We start from the raw sequence: 21629 nt of genomic DNA on the forward strand, positions 1-21629 counted from the left end.
TCCTTGAAGGCTGTCAGAGAATTCTGTACAGCTAACATTTCTTTTTGATTGATATGCAGGTGCATTTGACTTGGGTTCCATTTGCCCTGAATGCACTTCCCTGCCAGGTGAGCCCCCATGCATAGTCTGATGCGTCTGTTGTTAGGGTTTGGGCGGCAGGGGGTGGTGTGAAAGGCAATCCCTTGTTTTGGTGGCAGACCTCTGCCCACCAAAGGAACTCTAGGCGTAGGCAAGTTATGATAGGAATCATTGTTTCCAGGTCTTGAGAATGTTGACACCATAGGCTTTTTAGATACCACTGTAGTTTCCTCATATGCAGTCTTGCACATGGAATTAGAAGAATGCAGGAGGCCATGAACCCCAAGGCTTGCAGTATTTATCTTGCAGATAGCAGGGTTTTTGTGGCCACTTGTTTGAAGTAGGTTGTCAAATGAATTTGTTTCTCTGGCCTGAGGTAAGCCATCTGGGAAGTTGTATTCAAGCTTGCTCCCAGGAATATAATTTGCTGACAGGGTACCAGGTGTGATTTCTTTTCGTTTATGGTGTACCCCAGACAAGTTAGAACCCTTTGTACAAAGGCCAGATGATTCAAAAGTATGTCCTGGATTTCTGCCTGAATTAGGCAATCATCCAGGTATGGGTATATTTGAATATTTCTTTGCCTGCAAAATGCAATAATTGGAGCTAGGCACTTTGTGAATACCCTGGGTGCAGTAGATAAGCCAAAGGGCAGTGCAGAGAACTGATAGTGCGTGTAGCCTGCTTTGAAGCGTATTTATCTTCTGCAAGATTCCCTGATTGAGATGTGCAGGTATGCTTCTTTTAAATCTAGTGTTGCCAACCAGGCATCCTTGCCTAGCATAGGAAGTAATTGGTGAAGAGTCAGCATCTTGAATTTTGGAATCTCCAAAAAGGTGTTTAGAGTAGACAGGTCCAGGATAGGATGCCATGAATTGTCTTTTCTGGTACCAGGAAAAGTCTTGAGAAGAAACCTTGTCCCTTTTCCTCTTCTGGTACCAGCTGAATAGCTCCCATGCTTAAGAGAGAAAGTACTTGTTTTTGGGCCTCTGCCCACTGATTTGGGGGTAGGTCCGGCCACCTGCTTGGTGTTGGCAATGTGTGGAAGTGATATCTGTATCCCTGGGACACTATATTTAAAACCCATTTGTCCTGGGTAATGAGTTTCCAATTCCTTGCATGAAGAGCAATCTTTCTCCCCAAAGGGGCAATCAGTTGATAAGTGCTTGGAAATTTTAAAAGGAAGTCATTGAGACAGTTTACCATGGGGGGGACTCTTATTATTCCCAGATTTTGAAGTGGAGGCCCCCCACTGCTTAGTTCTGCGTGTCCCCTGGGACTGAAACCTGGGATTTTTGTTGCGTCTGGGTTTGGCTTGAGAAGATCTGGAAGGGGTTGGAAAGGACCAATTCTTAGAGGGCTAGTGCCTACTAAATCTAGGAGGCTGAACTTGTAAAACATCTTTAACAGTTTGCATAGACTTAGCTTTATCTTCCATCTTTTTAAGAACTTCCTCAGCCTTGTTGCCAAACAGGCGGTCCTGATTTAAAGGAGCATCCAACAATTTAGCTTTAACGTGATCAGGCAAAGACTGCTCCTTGAGCCAATCATGTCTTCTGAGCACAGACCCAGTAACAGCAGCCCTGCAAGAGGTCTCTAATGAATCAAAACCGCATTGCAAAGTATGTTTTCCAACTTGTTCAGCAGAATGCATTAAATCCTGTAATTCTTTATTTTCCACACAGTCAGGAATTAACATCATTTTCTGTTTAAGCAGTCCAATAACATGTCGCTGATACTTTAACATATGAAACTGGCAGTTTAAAGCCCTAATGGCCAAGGTTGTAGAAGTGTAAACCTTCTTACCCCATCTATCCAGCGCCCAGGAGTCTCTATCAGAAGGGGTAAGATTTTTAGCAGTAGAAGCCTTAATGCCCTTGGGCCCCTGTGAAATAGTCTCTGGATCTGCAATAGGATTTTTAAAAAGGAACTTATGGGACTCAGGGACCCTGTAGTATCTGTCAGGTTTTCAGGGAGCAGAAGGCAGGGAATAAGGGGCCAAACTAGATTCCGAAAAAGCATCATCAACAATGTCTATTACAGGAGGAATAGCTAAAGGCCTATGCTGAGGTAGGAGAAGGAAATCCCTAAGCCTCTTTTTTGAATCAGAAAAGTCCTGGCTTTCCCAGTGGAAATGCTCCCTTAGAGTATGTAAGGTTTCCCCAAAAGAAAAATCCTCAGGAGGGGAAGCAGATGGAATGGAGTCATCTGCAACAGAATCTTCATAAGTAGATAAGGGCAAATCCAGATCATCAAAAGAAACAGAATCCTGATCAGAAGATTCATAATCAACTTCAGTCCTAGGCCTCCTAGAAGGGGGGGGGGGTTGGCTACCCCTGATTAGAGTTATTAGACTTTCAGTCATTCTTATCATTTGTTTTTTAGGCATAGAGGCCTGAGAATGTGGCCTGGGCATCGTTTTTTTAGGCATGGATCGAGATTTATGCCTAAGTAAAGAAGGAGGCGTCAGTTTAATATGCAGGTCCATAGGCCTGAATACACCCTCAGAAGCCGGTGCCTGCACAGCGGCTCCAGACCCATCTAAGGTAGAGACATCCATGGGTTCCATAGCTGAAGCATCTCGCGGCATACCGGACTCCGAATGGGACTCAGTAGAGGCCTGCGAATCAGAAGTAGTGGGTATCAGGGACTGCGAAAGTGCCTCACTGAGAACCGGCGAACTGGTGATTGGCTAAGGAGAAGCGTTGTCTGCAGTTTTGGACCTCGGCAGCCTGTCTCTGTCTTTATCTTTGTGTTTTTTTGGAATCCCAGTAGTCGGATGACTAACCGACGACATTTTTGAATAATTAAACCGAGAACCGAAATATTTAGAGGCGAAAATATACCGACAAAGGATAGTGCGCTAATTAAATAAAGTACAAAACCGGCAGCAAGGTATGTCATGGTCAGGGCCTAGACAAGGAATACAGTACGAATGAAAATCTTTATGAGGTATTTGCTTTCCACAAGTAATGCAATTATTAACGTTTACTGACATTGGTAAGGAGCAAGAAAAAGTTTCCCCATCGGGGTACTTAGATTTAGTTGAAGACTTCGGTTCCGAAACTCGAAAATGAAAATTTCAGGAGTTGGTCGACCGGCACTTGCGAACTGCTTCTGCTTCAGGCACCGCATGGCAAGAAAGACTGATGTAATGGTGTCGGCTGCATGTTTTATACCCCTGACGACCTGACATCATGGAAGAAGGGACAGCAACCGACGCACGACCCAAGACTTTGTTAATCAGGCAGACTGAGGGCTACCTGCAAGCAGATAACCCAAATGTAATGACTGCAACAGTGAAACACGAAGAACATTGTCAGGTTACTCTTTAGGATCACAGACCATCTGCAGGAAATCAACTGGTAGGAGCACAGTCTGTCTTCTAAGATAATTGCCTCCCTGGAATATGACTGTCAGTGAAAAAGTCAGCATTTCTTAATGGCACACTATCAGACTCTCATGGCTTTTTGTTCAAGGGGCAGGATTTGCCCCCTCCCCCATGCTTGCTTGCATGTTTGATATACCTGATAAGATTCCGGAGGTGACCTGGCACCCTTGAATATCTGCCTACTGAACTCTACCCATGCCCCTCACAGAGTGGACGAATCTGTAGTGACTGATGCCTGAGAAGTCTGCAAATGGAAAAAGTCCAACTAAAAGATGACCGGGATCAAACACCACTGTAAATGTAGACTGGAAGTCTAGAGTATCTTTACTGGAAAACACCAGATGGTCAGAAATTTGACTCCATTGGGACAGGATAGTTCAGTGAACCTCCACATGTAAAATCTGGAATGAAGTACCATAAAAGCTGAAGTTGCTATAAAGCCTAAGACTTTGAGGCATGTCTGTGCTGAAACAGCATGAGATGATCAAATGAGCACTGCAACTCAATGCACAGAAAGCCACAGAGAAAGAGAACATCTGACAAAGACTAGGGACTGAACACAGAGAGATAAGACTTTGTAAAGCTCACCAAGACCCCTAGCAAATTAAAAAAAATGAGGAAAGGTTCCATGTTTTGTACCATATATCTTTTGTTTTCTTTATCAACAAAAATAATCTGGAAAATAATCTAAGCTTTTTTTGTTGGGTGGATGCTCATAGCTGGTTCTTTTCTACAAAAGTAAAATGCATTCATCCTTTCTGATGAAGAAGAATATCTAACAAGGGTAATAAGAAAAACTAGACAGGGCAACAAGGGGGACTACTTCCCTCACCAACTTATTCCTGACTATGTTCCTCTGAGTATATAACTAGAGAAAATGATGGCTGTGACTGTCTACAAGGTGGGACAATCAGACAAGCTCTCAGGACTGCTGAAGTCTGTCTGGGAGCTGAGTGCTATTTCCTGAAAAATGCCACAGACCCTAACTTTTGGGTCCATACCCATGCTGCAAACTGAGCTAGGAGAAATGCCTCTTCCAGGTAACCTCCTGTTGCTTTAACAGCTGCCCTGTGTACCACTGGAACAGTATCTACTATTAGTGCCTGTAAGTTGTACAAAAACAGCAAAGTGGAGGGTGGAATTTCATATCACAGCAATAAGGGTTTTGCCAAGGTACACCATTTCAATGTGCTGCTGAATCTTTTCCCTAAACAGGAAGGGACCTGAAAGGCATAAATCACGGAAGGTCACCTTAGTAGAACTGGCAAAATCAGTTAAGCTGAGCCAGGAGAACACTATCATACAGACCAAAGCAGTTATTCATCTATACTGTCCAGAACATTATGCATCAGATTGCCCACACTAGAGATCATCAAAATTCAGTCCTTAACCTCCCTCTCATTGACCCATCTATCAGCCCCTACCACCACCTGGTGCATTTCACTAGCTAAATCACTTTATAATTACAATGCATGTGCTAGAAAATCCAGCACCAAACAGAAAATGTGGTGAATACAGACACATGGTTTCCAAACATTGTCAATGCACAGGACTCCATGAAAACAGGAGGCACACCTAGTATGAGAACAGTCCAGAGTTTGTGAATTGTAGGCCTCTGCTCATATAGAACTGTCTCCAAGGTCCAGAAGATCTGGTCAGCCTTCCTGGTCACCAAAGTCACTCTAACCAAAGGACACCCACCAGAGGAGATGTCACCTAGGAGTGAACAAGACTTCAGCAGCCTTTTTTGTGAAGACTCTAGGAATTCAACTGGCCATCCACCTTTATATTGCACCAGATGGAGATACTTGCCAAATATGGGATGTTCAGCTGTAAAGTGAGGTGACCAATCTCCTGCTTCACTGTCTAGGTCTTCCACTGCTAAGTCCAAAAGGGGTTTCATGAGCTTTGATTCTGAAAGAGCCTTCTCAGGTCTCTCTGCGTGGGGCTCAGAACCGGAAGAATAGAGAAGCTTTTTTTTTTCTGCAGAAGACTTAAATAGGCAGAGCACAATGGCCTGAGGAATCCTGATCATGTGTTAGGTGTTTATCAGCCTTGAATGCCCCTATATCGGGGAAGCAGAATGAAGCATAGTCTCTAACACTAAAGAAATGACAGGTGTTGAGGGAATAAAACAAGTGGGCCATAAACTGAGTGTGGGAACTTAGGCACCACTGTCAGTATAACGGCTGGCGGAGATGTTGATAAAGTAAATGCTGACATCAGGAAGATGGGGATCTGCCACATTCCTGGTGTCTGGTATATATATATATATATATATATATATATATATATATATATATATATATATATATATATATATATATATGGACAAAATGAAAAAAACATGCTGACTATTCACATATCACAACTCTTCCAAAATCTTAGGTAAATAAGCTACAATGCCAAATGGCAGCCTGGAGATATCGTCTACTGACCCATACCCAAAGCACAGTGGGAATGGAGAGGGTTGCAGTCGGCCTAGGGAAGCTTTACCTGACAATCAGTATTAATGCATGAAACTTCAAGTCCTGATGGTCACAGAAGATGGACCCCTTTTTTCTAGAGCATATTTTTCAAAAGTGTATAGAGTTCAATTCCTGTATTTTAGTTGCATTATGTGTACACTAGTTGTCTAAATGAGTTAGTTAAAGAAGACTGAATAAAATGGTCAAGTTTTATCAAAGTGGACTACCATAGAAATTGTACAGTTCTAACCAGTTATGTAAGAGTTGACTATTTATGAGATGTACTTTCAACACGTACCTGAAAAATAAAATCAGTGGCACATGTTCTGTACCTTTATGAGCTATACATATAGTTGACAATTTTTTTACATAAACTATTAATTATCTTACTATGTACCATATGCACCATCTTATACATAACTATCCACAGGCTGCTCTGTATCCACTCAAACATATGTCTGACAAATCCTGGAAACTGAAATGCCTAAAATGTGTCACACAGCTAAGGAGCTTTTACTCCCTTGTCTGAAAGTGGGAATAAATTATGCCCAGTTAGAATTTCCTGGTCTATCTATTATACAACATATAACATGATACAATGTCAAATAAAATAATTAAAGAATATGATAAAATGCAATATAATAAAATATAATGCAATTACTAATTTCTCTGTTAATGTGCATGAATGCCATAAACCTTTCAGTCTTGTTTTGTGGGCTGAGGGAAACATGAGGAAGCTGAATGCTCTGGCCCAAGTAAATCTCTAAATCACAGTACTGACAAAAAGAAGGTTGAGCCTGACAGTTACTCTTTCCTTGTGAAATACTTTGTAGGGCTCTTTACACATCAAAGTTTGTAATTCTGAGAGTCTCTTGGGTGATGTGAGAATTACTAAGAAAATGTCTTCTATGGTAGAAAATGCAAGAACAGCAGAACTTGCAGGTTTGCGTAAAAGCAGTGTGAGCTTCTCAACCACAAAATTTAAATACCTTTGAAGAGGAACAGATCCCCTAAGAAGTCTCAGGTGTAAAGTATGTTTCAGAAAAAAAGCTTAGCACTTTGACAGAAGCAGAAGCAAAGCCACTGTCAAAAATTCAAAAGATATTACAAATCCTGCATAACAGAAGAGCCAACCACAGTCAAGTGTTTCTTGTTGCATCACAATGAAAACATTTATCATTTTGCTAGATGTCATTTCGTGTTAAGCCTTCTGGCTTTCTACAATAAATGGACTAAATTGACAAACAGCACATGACTGTGCAGAAGTAACCACAAAGACATAAGCCCTAGGTGCTGTGGTGTATCATGTTCCATTTTTGTTGACTCAGTACAATGCAGTGAACAAGATTATTGGGCATATGTTAACTACTTGGAGAAGCACACATGCCTCATTTACTGATTTGACGTGGGAACAAGTTTTTCCTTTTCCCTTCTTGACTTGACCAGTACTTCTAGAATAAGCAAGAGGGGGAAAGTATGAAAAAGACACTGATTCCATGAGAAAAGTAAAGCAATGGGTGCCCAAACTTCTGAAAGGAGGCTCTGAAGATGGACTATCTTTAGGTGCTTTTTGGAGATACAAACATATCCAATGCCTGGAATATCCCACTTCCTTGTTATCTCAAGGCAAACTTCCCTATCCAAAATGCAATTGTACTAGGCTGCAAAGGTTTTGGTAAAACAGCGTGACACTGAAAATCTGCTGCTGGAGATTGTTAGTTATAACTGTATACCAAGGCTAATGGTCAGGTTCCAAAGATGCATGACTAACCTGCAAAGGCCATAAGAGATGATGCTCCTTTACTTGATTATGTAATGCATCACAGCTGGATTGTCTATTACCACTTGGAGTGCACCTGGCTTGAGTACTGCTTTGAATAAACATACAACACAGATGACCGTCAAAATCTCATTAACTTTACATGCCTGCTCTTGAAATGTTTGGGTTAGCCTTGAGGTAGAATGAGTATGTCCCCCACTTCAAGTCCAGGACAATCATGGTCAACACTGGACTTGATCTGGAAGGCTGAAGAGTTGACATTGAAGTAGGCATCCCACCAGCAGAGTTCCTTTCTGATGAAGCAAATGAGAGTTTTTTTTCCAATGGTCTTGTCATGCTGGAACCAAAAGCCGTCAATGAATCCTCCCCATACATGACCTTGCATGAAAAACCACTACCATAGAGGACAACCTGCATTCAAATGCTTTTATGAATACTCTGGCTGTAAGATAATCCTCACAAGAAACCTTCAGGATGAACTCATTCATCAACAATTGTTGCATCTTCATATCGAGACACTACATATACCCTGATATTCAGAACTTATCCTAAGACGATAGCGACATATGATAACACAGGTTTGGTATGTCAAAGTTCAAAGAGAAACCTAAGTTTAAGATGCAGAGAAAAGGAAAACAGAGTGCTTTTTGTACTTCTTCCAGGCAGCAAGAATTCAACAGGAAATTGTCCAGAAATCAGTAGACATAGATCTCCTTTGGATAAGACTAAGCCTGGAAGGTAATGTAAAGAAAAGCTGAAGGCGTTTTGTAGTTCCTCCAAGCTGATGGTTTTTTTGTAGCTCCTCCAGATAGCACAAAATAAACCATAAAACTGTCTAAGTATAGGAAAATGTAGATACTCTCCATCCCCACAATTACAAAGAGGGGTGGCCAAGAACTTGGATAAGATAACTGCAGTAGAAAGGTCAAAATGCAAGGAGGAGAACTGACAGATGGAGAGCCCAATAATAGGATACAGTCTGTAAGCTCTGTGGATAACAATACAGAGGTTGCTATACTTTATACCCAGGGTGATGAGGGCAGCATCTTTTAAGAACAGGAGGAGGAGAGGCTGTAGTGTGACCATTCTGAAGTTCATTACAGATAAAAAGCTGTTTGGACAAGACAGATCTAGGACAGGTGCTCTTTATGGCAACAGGAAAAGCCTTCATTAAAAACCTTTTCTTTTTTCTGGTGTTGGAGGCCACCTTTATGGACATGCAGTCCAGCAGATGCAAAAGAAGCTTTGATATATACAGCAGGTTGGTGGACAAAGCTAGCATGTCCAGAAAAGAGGAAACTGAAGGAACGCTCTAGGGCAGTTCAATTTGCTCACCCAGAAGGTTTGGGCTGGGTGTGCAAGAGGAGGAAAGGAAGGTGATAGAAGGTGGTCATAGCTGGGTGGCACTACTGATGTCTGAAAAGAATTCCCTGGGTCTTCAACCTTACTGCTTGGACTGTCACCTATTTTCTTTATGTTTGTTCACTTTATCAAAGCAGCCTTTACTTTCTTAACTGAAACACCATTGTCTTTTTCCTCTAAAAGGATAACAGTTTGGTAGTGCAATTCCTAGAATATCTAGGAACAGGGTGATGGAAGGTGGCATGGCAGTTTGTGTGGTTTCCACTTCTTTTCTACTTTTCTAAATAAAAAAAATTTTCTGAAGGACAATTAAAGAATCTTTCTCCGGCATTACGTGCATTTAAATGCTCCCCACCATACTCAGGTAAAGGCTGTTTCCTTAATCATACATGTCTCAGTTAGTGTTCTAGTGGCATCTACCTTGAAGCAAACATTCCAAACATCATAGCTACATTTGATGGAATGCTTCTCCGTGATGGAATCAGTCTGAGAAAATGAAGGTTCACTTCTATAAGCATCAAAAATGTATTTAGCTATTTCCTCCATTTGCTTTAAGAGATCATTCTGACAACAATGGATGCCACTCCTCCCCAAGGGTGGAAACAGGTATACTTCAAGTCCCAAGTCCTCTAGTGTATGGTGGACCAAAACGAGATCGATCCCTGCTATCTAAGGACAATTCTAACCCCCAAAATGTTGGTTGGGCTGCTGACAATAATTATCACACTGCTAGGTGGTGAGGGTACCAGACGAGTCTTCCAAATATGGCTCAGGTGCAGCAACTGTAGCCTACCCTGAGTCGAAACAAGGCCTTTCACTGGTCCCAAAAGAGGTCTCCTTGTGTCGTTTCTCAAATTTATTTTGCTGCTGAATATGTTCAAATATAAACTGGCATTTAAACTTAGTAATACTTTATGCTGCAATGGCAAGGATCAAAATCAAGACAAACATGAGCAGAAAAAAAATGGCAGACTAGGTGCATTTCTGTAGCTGACAATTGGCATCACATCATCTACTCTCATGGACACACATTAGTCCACAAAAGACAGAACTTGTAAAAAAGTAAAATATGAATGTTGACTAATGGAGAGGACAAGGAAGGTGGGTCCTCAATGTCAGATTTTTGGATTTGCGATATTTATCAATATACACAGACAACACTGGTGTGGTTTACTTTAAAAAAAAAAAAATCAAACATTTTTACCTGTTGGTCAGCTGAAGAAGAGAGTGAAGTAAATTCTTTTATCTTCTTCTCTGTTTCTTTTGAAAGATGATTCACAAGTTGCAGTTTTTGTTGTCTAGAAGCAATGACAAATACAGATGATAAATCTAAGCAAAGCTCAGTAGGTGGACAACAACAAAACAGAAAAACAGAACAGGTGTAAACTGAAAGCACTTTCAATAAGAAACAGATGCCAGCTACATTTACAGACAGCCAAACACGATAACCAAATGAAACACAAATTCCAAAAAGGAACACCACAAGCCACTGGATAGTACACAAAGTTTATTACACTTCACGACAGAACAGAGTTAAGTGCTTTCATCCAACCACTGTTAGGACTTCATCAGAACATCCTTTGACTATAGCCCAACCCTTTTATGCAACTTCAATTACATAATAATCAACACAACCAATTATCTAATTAATTAAATTGCTATTTTGAAACTACATTAATTAAAAAAAAATATATATATATATATATATCTATATATATATATATATATATATATATATATATATATATATATATATATATATGCCATCTAAAATTCTACCTTGTTTATCTTTGACAACTGTTGCAAAATTAAAAATTTAAACATTTTAGATTGCATTTGGATATATGAGAGTTAAAATGGCAGTTGCATTTAGACGCAACTAGTTGTTACCCAGGCATAAATGAGAATGTATTTCTGGAATTCTGGAATATTTAAGCTAAAACATATTTTAGGATAGATAGTTTTAAGCAATTTTAATTTAAGCTAAAACATATTTTAGGATAGATAGTTTTAAGCAATTTTAATTTAATTAAAATTAGTGATATATATATATGTATATATATATATATATATATATATATATATATATTAAAAAATTAATGTCGTTTCAAAATGTATTTAATTAACTGGATAATTGGTTGTGTTGATTATTATATAATTGAAGTTGCATAAAAGGGTTGGGTTATGGATGTTCTGATGAAGTCCTAACATTGGTAGGATGAAAGTGCTTAACTTGGTTACCTGTTATGAAGTGTAATAAACTTTGTGGACTATCCAGTGGCTTGTGGTGTTCCTTTTTGGACACTTGCAGACAGGCCCGGCCAACCAAAGTTTGACAAGTGGCTTGGGTATCTAATGGAGGTGGCATGTGGAAGCTGTTTCTGCCTATATTTGGAGGAGTGGGAGGACTAGGTAAATTCAGTGCCACAAATCCCTTATAGGAAGTGTAGGGATACAAAGGGTACCCAAGGGATATGCAGTCAGCCCCCAAGCCACAAATGCAGTAGTCCTCATTGACTGTCCACAGGAATGGCGCAGTCGCTCTCAAAGTTATGCGGGTCACTTATTCCCCAATCTGGGCAGGGCTCATTGCCAGGATGTTTGGGGATGGTGGCAAAGGCACAATCCACTACTGAGGCCATCTGTATGACAGCATCCACCAATCTTTTCTCACACTTAATGAGGAACAGCAAGAACTGGAGAAGGCATGGGGCTGGCTGACAGGGGAGACAAAATCTGGCAGGTTCAATGAAAAAAAGGGGAAGGTCACAATCAGAATTCTGACAAAATGTATTTAAAATTACTTTTTGTTTGCAGTAATGCATTTAATGAAAAATTAGGGATCGTGGACAATACAAAATACTGAAAGGGTATATCCTTAGAGCAAAAAAAAAAAAAAAAAAAACCCAGAAAAGGAGGAGTAGATCAACCTAGAAATACAACAAGTTGGCAATGGAGTTCTCGCACAGGGCCCCAATGAAACGGTCTATTAAGAAGACAAATGTTGAACTTATTATTGAGTAGCTCGATGTCATGGCTACTAGTGTGTAGCCCACAGAACTCTCACGAGTCTGCATATATTGATCTCCCCTAGGAAATACTACTGCTGTATGAGGAACTAGTTATAATTTTGGAAAACTGACTTCCCTACTGTCTTTTTGGTAGAAGCTCTGTCACAGTTCTTATATATTTTATTATTTTGTTGCAATTGAATAGACATAAAACTCGGGTGCATTCTGGATTAAAAAAACAGATAAATCATAGTAGAAATATTCTTCAGAAAAATGTGTCATAATATAATATATCCCTCAGTTCCTCCCTTTACAGCTATTACAAATTATGGACAGAAGACAGCAGACTATGCATTCAAAAAGTGTGTGGCTTGTATGTGTGCTGGGGGGGGGGTCTATGGGGGCTGGGGTGATTCCTGTAAACATACACTTAACTGTTGAAGTAAACATTCCTTGCTTCAGATACCTGGGTCCTTAATATGGTGGGTGCAGCCCCATGATACTGACACTTGTAGCTAGGAGTCCTAAATCTCAAATCTGCAGTTTAGGCAAACTCTCTAACACAAAAAGAATGTCCCCTCCACGAAGTGAGAACAAACCAGGCAATTCAGTAGTTCACCTGGGAACTGGCATTCAGTTCCACCAAGTGACAGTATCTTTAGCCCAGGAGGACATGTTCAGAGCTGAATGCACCACAGTCACCTAATGGACATCACCAGAGGCCCTGGAGTACCCCCCATTATGTTATACATGTAACTAAATCTAATGTCTTGAAGCAAACTAGCCCTAAATAAAAAATCACCATTGCAACACAAACATATGTCTTTGTTCCTCTCCCACAGTCCAATATACCTCTTTTCCTATCTTTTCACCCTAAATATATTACTACTTGTCTGCCCATACCTTCTCCCTCCTCATACCACCTCCCCACCATCCTTGGTGCCAAACTCCTCCCCTCACCCTCTACCTATTTTCTTTGCACCCTTTCTCCCCTAACTGATGACCTATTACTCGTCTCCACCAGCCCATACATCTCAAACTACATCTTTCCTATATTTTTCGCGTTCTCCTTACCTCTAAACATCTCATACTCCTTACCTAGCATCTATACATCTCTCTCTCTCTCTACACTAGTCTATTTGGGCTCTAAACATCTTGCTCTTCTCTAGCCAACTATTCCTTACCTACCCTCTCTACATCTCATCTCTCTATCACTGCATCCTCTCTCCCTCCATCTCAGTAATCCTACACAGAAAGCTATACCCCCTCACACTCTATAAACATACAGCAGCTGATATCTACAAGAACTCGCCTATCTTCTTACTGTTCACTTTATCATGTGTCCCAGACAGACCCTAACCCCAAATTAATACTCTTTCATATCTAAGCTTTGCCATGTCTATTTATCTTGCACAACAATACTTTGAGACACATTGTACAATTCTCAGTTTTGACTGCAATATGCTGTACCAAACTGTATGTGTAATTTCTATTTATCTTGGGTAATAATGCTTTAAGCTATTGCGTTTTTTTCTTGTTCTTGATTATAATATGTTGAACTAAACTGTATGAGTAATATATACTGTGCATTGTCAAAAACTTAATGTATACTGCACATTGTACACAATTCTGTACTTTATGTGGAGCTTTTCTCACCAGGCCTCCAGTGAAAATGGGTTTCTGGCCCAGTTGGACTTCCCCGGTCACCAAATATCAATAAATAATAAATTAATAAATAAATATGCCCAAGGTTATGGATCCTTGGAGCATGTAAACTGTTTTAGAGTTCTCCACGTCCATTTCAAAACACAGGGTACTCCCTCTTCCTCCCATAATATGACCAAATGTACACTAAATTAAACTCTGTTATTACCCCTTACATCAAGTCAAGTATTTCCACATTTAAGACATTTAATACAAAATATATTTATTTATGTTTAGAATCCCAACTCGCCCTATTCTTTCCACTCCAACAACTTCCACCCATGAAACTCTAGGATTACTTCTATCCCAAATAAAGTTTATCATTATATTGTTTACTGACTTGAAGAAGTGGACCACAACACTTACTGAAAAAGGCCTGAGTGAGCAACACTTCAAGGGCAACAGAAAAATACATAACACTTGCACATTTACATCTAGGTTTAATTCTACCATTTCCACCTCCTGAAATCAGATTTCAATCTCTATGTTGACTCCTTCTGCGTTCTACTAATTGAATTTCAACTCTCGAAGCAAAAACTCGTAGATATTTTCTAAGGGCAATTTCCCAAAAAAATGCCTGTATTCTTGCCTCATTTCCCTTGCTGGCACATAATTAATGAATGAACTGGCACCCCACCTAAGCACCATGTTCAATCATAGCCTCAACTCAGGCTTTGTGCCCTCTGAATGGCGCACGATGACGGTTATCCCACTCCACAAAGGGGGAGCCACCATGGACCCCGGGAACTAACGCCCCCTTAGCCTAACGAGACAGGTCTGCAATGCCATGGAACGCATCATCATGAAACTTATAAACAAAGACATTGGTAATCTCCAAACTCTGGACCCCACCCAGTTCGGGTTTGTAAAATGCAGATCATGTCTCCTAAACCTGACTGACTTCTTTGAAGCAGTCACCAAAGCCGTAGACGAGGGTAAGGTGGTTCACATAGCCTATCTAGATCTTGCCAAAGCTTTTGACGTGATCCTCCACTCTGGAATTATAGATAAACTCACTAAACTAGATATAAATCCCTATGTCACAAGATGGGTTGCCAATTGGCTCACTGACAGAATCCACACTGTGAAAGTAGCAGACTCCAAATCCGACTTCATCCCAGTGACAAGTGGAGTACCACAGGGTTCACTTCTGGGTCCTCTCCTGTTTGGTATCTACTTTTCTGAAGTACAGGCTAACACAGAAAGTCTTTGGCTAATGAAGTTCACAGAGGACTGCAACCTAGGAGCCATAATTGAAACTCCTAATGATATGGACATCCTACAAAACGGCCTCACTGAGAGATGCCTGATGTCAAAACCATGGCCTCAAGCTCAATGCCAAAAGTGCATCGTCATCCCCTGTCCTCTGTACCCATGAGCTACCACATAGGTGGTAGTCTACTTAACACCGAAGACCTTGGGACACAGGTGGACAGTAGTTTCTCCTTTGATAATCACATTGCCACAGTAGTCAGGAAATCCTTCCACATGGCACACCTCATCACAAAAGGGTTCTCATCCCAAAAGGGTTCTCATCCTGGAAAAAAAGAGGTCATTGGTCTCCTCTGCTCGTCACTCATTTGACCGATTATAGAGTACAACGCCCCTTTTGGTATGTACCTCACAAGACATCTACAACAGCTGGAAAGGTTGCAGAAATACCTCAAAGCTCACAAAGAGGATTACTGGCCTCAAACAGATGCCCTACGTAGACCATCTCAAAAAACTCCAGCTTTACTCCGTCGCGTATCGCCTACTCAGAGGCGATCTCTGCCTAACATACAAAGCTATGTCAAACCCAGAGCTGTTGGACATGCTCCCTCCGAGCTACATGCTCTAGGGACCTAAATCTTGTCACCACAATAAACAGAACATGCTGGAGGGATAGATTCCTGTCCCAGAGGTTTCCCATGCTCTGGAACAAACTACCTATCTACATCAAACAAAGCTCCTCATTAGCACTCTTCAAAAAAAAAATATTGATGATTGGATGGGAAATAGGAAATTCACCCTAGGGATCATCTCTGTGGCTCTGCTCGACAGGGAAACAGGAAAATAATTTTTTTTGGTGACCAGGGTACCTTTTTGGCTACGCTTGTATAGGTCCTAGGGCCGATAGCCTAGTACCTACCTATGAACCTAATGGCCACTGTTCTAAGTTTTGTTCTATTCATCTGATATCTGGGGAAAAATGGTAAATTGTTTAAAACAGAATACTCAAATCCCACTTGGATCCTGGCAAGTACATCAACACGGCATCTATAAATAAGTTCTTGCAACAGATTTCTGTAGCACTGCAGGCAATGGTTCTAGACAAAACCTGGCAGCAACAGAAATCACTGATGGGGCCTCTGCTTGAAACACAGAGTGAATGAGACACCTCTCCCATGTGTTTTTACATGAGCCACTGAATCACAGTATATTGTCAAAATTAACTGTAAAGTACTTCATAAACCCAGTGTCAAAAAAACCCCCTGTCAAATACCATTCCACCAGTGTTAGACTGCAACATAACAATTAATTGCTATTCACTTACAAAAACAATTTTACTTAGTTTTAATTAAAACAAAAAAAGGTAAATGACATAAGGAGTACGTATTTATTTTCATATACTCAAGTTTCTGGTGTCTGCCTTGCAAACATGTGGAGGATAACCAGCGGCGCTGAACACAAATTTCTTCATTATTTTCTAATTTGGGGCCCTGTTGCCGTTCCCTGCCCAACTTTCTGATTTGACCCTCCTTGTTCCGATTTAAAAATACTGCATGGTGATATAAATGCAGTCCTGTCATAACATACATTGAAACAGAAGGTTTCCAATTTGTTTTTAATAAAGCATGCCTCCTGTTGCTCGTCTGAACAGTTGTGGGTTCGGTTCAAACAGCTTTGTTACATACAAACACATCAGGACTGAGGCTTAGTAACAAACTTAAGTACACTTATAAACAGACTGACTACTGCCCTCCTACATGTTAACACTCTGGCTGTTCTCTCAAAATGGCACTGCTGCCTGCCCATGCTCTCTATTTATATGCATGTACAGTCACTTTGAAATGCTTCTTAAAGTTACAACACATGCTCTGTTCTACATCCTCCCTCTTTGAGAAATAATTCATACACTGAAAATGGCAACATTTATTGACATGCAATTGTACAGAAATGATCCTTTGACATGCATTTATACAGAACTAATAGAACTAATGATTTGACATACAGTTACACAGAAATAAAAACAAATAAAACAATCATGTCCAGGTTTCTGTATATTTTACACTAGGTCTAGCGGTACGACCTGATTATGTGACATAAAAATTAGAACTGGATCTAGCAACTGGGACAGTCTTTAAAAAGAAGTTATGTCTTACCATAACATTCCATTTGTGTTGTTGATCTTCGTTCATTCATTACTGATGAGTTATCGGTTCCGTCCTTGGAACGGAGCCAGCCTTATACCAAGCTCACGTCAGCCAAAAACTCTTGAGCCAAGATCCTACCCACAACGCTCTGCTCCAAGTTACCCCAGATTGAGTTTGCGAGTTGATAGACAAAAGTAGAGGCTACCTCTGTTCATAACAGACCTATAAGAATGGAAGGACCACCATATGAAAATCCACCAGGAACCTCTAGAGGGGGACGAAGGGTGGGGAGTAATGAATGAACAAAGATCAACAACACAGATGGAATGTTATGGTAAGACATAACTTCTTTATCTGATGTTGTTAATCTTCGTTCATTCCTTACTGATGGGACAGAGTCCCCAGCTATTTATATCCTTGGGCGGCCCTCATGGAAGGACATTCCTGAGCACCATGGAACCAAAGGAAGCTCTTCCTCTGGAGGCCAAATCCAGTTTGTAATGATGAATAAAGGTATGGTGGTTGGCCCAGGTTGCAGCTGAGCAAATGTCATTGATGGTAGCCCTAGCATGGAAAGCTGCTGAAGTTACCATTAATCTTGTAGAATGTGCTTTCACTTTGTGAGGCAAGGTGATGCTGCTCATGTTGGAGATGAAGGTAATGCAATTTCTCAACCATGATGCTAATGTAACTTTAGAAACAGGAAAACCTGGTCTTGGTCCAGAAAAAGACAGAAATAATTGGTCTGATTTACAAGTAGATTTTGTTCTGTCAAAATAAAAACAGATTTGCCTTTGAACATCTAGGGAGTGCAGGTGATACATTCCCTTGTTAGAATGATTAGGAAAAAATACTGGGAGGTCAATAGACTGGTTGATAAACCACTCTGACACCACTTTCGGTAAGGAGGAGGAATTAGTTCTCAGTGAGACTCTGTCCTTATGGAAAATAAATTAGGGACGTTTGATGCCTAAGGCTTGAAGTTCTGACAGACATCTGGCCGATGTGATACCAACCAGAAACAAGGTTTTCCAAGAGAGGTACTTTAAATCACATGAAGATGCAGGTTCAAAAGGCGGTGCTGTTAGGGCTTTCAAGACCAAAGCCAAGTGCCAAGGTTGTACTGGTTCTCTAAAAGGAGGTTTTAGGTGAAAAACACCCTTCAAGAAAGTCTTACAGAGTTTGTGTGACATGAGTGAAGAGTCCTGGAAGCCAATGTGGAAATTAGAAATGGCAGCTAAATGAACATGAACAGTAGAGGCCGATACCCCAGATTGAAAGAGATCTGATAAATAATTTAATACCACCAAAACTGGGGCTGACAAGGGGTCCAATTGTTTGTTTGCTGCCCATAAGGTAAATCTTTTCCATTTGCTGAGATAGGTCAGCCTGGTGGATGATTTATGAGATGCAATAAGAATATTGCGTACCGGGGAGGAGAGGTTATCCTGCCTAGCAATCACTGGAAGTGGTGAAACCAAGCTGTCAGCTTCAGGTTTGATAGATTGGGGTGGGTCACACCCTGCAGATGGGAGATCAATGTCGGAGCTGGACTGAGAATCCACGGTCGATCTAGCAAGTGAGGCCAGAGAAAGGGAACCAAACTTGTCGAGGCCAATATGGAGCAATGATGATTACTTGGCTCTTCAACTGCTGTGCTTTCTTCAAAAATTGTGGAATGAGGGGAAGAGGAGGGTAAGCATAAAGCAGACCCGATGGTCAAGCGTGGACTAGAGCGTCTCTCAGTGACTGTACCCGAGGGGGGGGGGGTCAGGGCAAAGTAGTTGCTGCACTTGTAGTTGATTGGGGAGGCGAACAGATCACAGCAAGGCTGGCCCCAGCAGTTGAAAATGTTTGCCGCTATCACAGGATTGAGGGACCACCTGCTCAATTTGTCCACTATCATGTTGGAGCTCCCGGGAATGTGCATTGCAATTAGAAAGTGGATGGAAGCTGCAATTAGAAAGCGGTTGGAAGCTATCTCCCATTGCCATATTCTCAAGGCCACACAGCATAACTGGTCAGATCTGGTGCCCTCTTGCTTGTTGATGTACCAGACTACTGATATGTTGTCTGACTGGATTGTAAGGATCGAGTGAAATGCTTGCAATGCTAATAGCACCACCCTCAGTTCCAGGACAGTGATATGCAAATGAGCCTCTGCTTTCGACCAGGTGCCTTGGACAAAGTTTCCCTGACATAGCCCCCCCCACCCCATCGGGAGGCATCCGTGGTCACCGTGGCTTTTGGCTGATGGGGGCTGAAGAGGAGACACCACTGTTGAGAATTTTGAGACATCCACCAGAGCAAAACTTGCTTGCATCTCTGAGTTACACTTATCTGAAAAGACAAATGATGCTGTACAGGGTACCACAGAGAGAAGTAGCCACTGAAGAAATCTCATATGGAACCTGGCCTGAGGAACAATGGTGATCGAGGCTGCCATCAACCCCAAGAGCTGGAGTACGGACTGAGCAGAAGATTTCTGGTGACAGATTAGCGACTGAACCTGTTGTCTTATTCATTGAAGTCTGTGATCCGGAAGAGATGCTGTGCAATTCCTCATGTCCAACAGAACTCCGATGAATTCTAAAGATTGTGCCGTGGTCGTGTTGGACTTCTCCCAGCTTGTGATGCCTAGGCACTGAACTGTGAGAAGAGTGTAATCCAGGGATTCCTCCATTAGACCTTTGGTGGGGGCGGTAAGGAGCCAGTCGTCTAGGTATGGGAACGCCTGGAATCCTTGAAGTCGCAGGTGAGCAATAACCACTGCCATGCATTTGGTGAACACTCTGGGGGCTGTAGAGAGACCAAAGGGCAGTGCTCGAAATTGGTAGTGACTGGCTCCTATGCAGAAGCGGAGGTATCTTCTTGAGAGCTTGTCCACTTTTATATGGTAATATGCATCTTGAAGATCTACAGAGCACATCCAATTGTCTTCTTCCAAAAGAGGAAGGATAGACGGAACCGTGACCATCCAGAATTTCTCTTGTTTTTACAAATTTGTTTAGTGTGCTAAGATCCAGAATCAGTCTCCAGTCCCCTGTCTTTTTTGGCACTAAAAAGAATCTTAAGTAAAAATCGGATCCTATCTGGTCTGGGGGGACTGTTTGGATGACTCTTGTTTTTGTAGCAGCTTTCAGATTTTGTGTGCTGCTGCTTCCCTTTGACTGGGTGGGATGTCGGGTAAATTTCTGGGTGAAGTGGGACAGAGATGGAAGGCAATGTGGTAGCCTCTGGATATTATCCGTTGCACCCAAGAATCGGTGGTTATGGTTTGCCAGGCAGTGGGGTACAAGGAAAAATGACCCCCGACCGCTTCCAGAGGTGAGCAGTTGGGCAACGCTTCAGGAGAGCTGGTAGGGCTGCCCAGAGAAAGAATATCTGGAACCCCAGTTTCGAACCTCCTCTGCCCCAAAAGGGGAGTCTTCCATTAGAGTTTCCCCATCTGCCCTTAGGGAAAACTCGGCACGTGCGTCACGGAAAGAGCCCTGTGATTTTCTGTGCCACATTTCCCACTCCTCTGATTTCTGGAGTACAATCGTTGAGGGGTGGAGTGTCGGACACCAATGGCAGACAGGGTCTTACCATGTTGTTCACACCTTGCCAGTGTATCCTTAACCTTTGGGGCAAATAATGAAGCGGCTTCGATGGAGGCATTCATAAAGGAAGCCTTAAAGGAGTCCGCAAAGGCGCATCCAGGCATGACATCTCATGACTATGCTTGCACCTGCTGCTCTAGCCACTCCTTCTGTTGCATGTGAAATGAGGCGTATGCAAGAATTGGATATCGATTTCAGGTTTGCTATCTGAGAGGCTACGTGGTCATGCACCTCATCAGAAACAGGTCCTGCCAAGGTTTCAGAGAGCTGGTTGATAAGGTCTGTCTGGAGCCTCGTAAAGTGTGCCAAGTAGTTCAAGGACCTTACAGCGAAGGTCGATGAAGCAAACACATGCTTCCCAAGTCTATCACCCACTACTCCTTGATGGGTGGATGGACAGTCTGGCTCTCTTCTGCCATGTCTTTTTTGGTTGCATCAGCAGCAGCAGCCACCACCATGGCATCCACTTTGGATCAATGAGGATGTCCAGCAGGTGCAGATAAAATGTTATCAAGCCTCCAAGGAATAGCTTCCAAAGTGTCAGGAGCCTTCTATGCATACTGGACAATGAACTGGACAAGCTCATCGGCCAGTAGGGTAACCCATGAGGTAGGAAGCCAGGCGGAAAGGGCCTGCAGGAATACAGATTCTTCTGAGGAAGGGTTGGAGGACTTCTGGTCGCCCCTCTATCTTAGGATCTTGAGGATAAGTCCTCAGTGGAGTCCATGTGCTTCCTCTTGCAAGGGACTTCCTCAGTGGGGAGCTTTGGGGAAAATTGTGAGGAGGGGATCTCCTGAGGGGGAGAAACATGAGGCCCTTGTGCCAGGGGTCCAGTAGTTGTGGCTTGCGACAGTTGTGGCACAGAGGGGGGCAAGGA

At 41.9% G+C, this 21629-nt stretch overlaps 1 protein-coding gene across 5 annotated transcripts in view; it reads right to left on the reverse strand.

Moving 5' to 3' along the window:
- The window catches only part of STX7 (syntaxin 7), a 900235-nt gene that overhangs the window by 521684 nt on the left and 356922 nt on the right, over positions 1 to 21629 (reverse strand). For all 5 annotated transcript variants that reach the window (XM_044063754.1, XM_044063764.1, XM_044063774.1 and 2 more), the window contains one exon: positions 10284 to 10377. In XM_044063754.1, the coding sequence (XP_043919689.1) occupies positions 10284 to 10377 (94 nt within the window). The remainder of the gene's footprint in view (positions 1 to 10283; positions 10378 to 21629) is intronic.

This window comes from Protopterus annectens, chromosome 1.part0, assembly GCF_019279795.1.
Source record: "Protopterus annectens isolate FY-2018-M chromosome 1.part0, PAN1.0, whole genome shotgun sequence".
Classification (NCBI taxonomy): Eukaryota; Metazoa; Chordata; order Ceratodontiformes; family Protopteridae; genus Protopterus; species Protopterus annectens.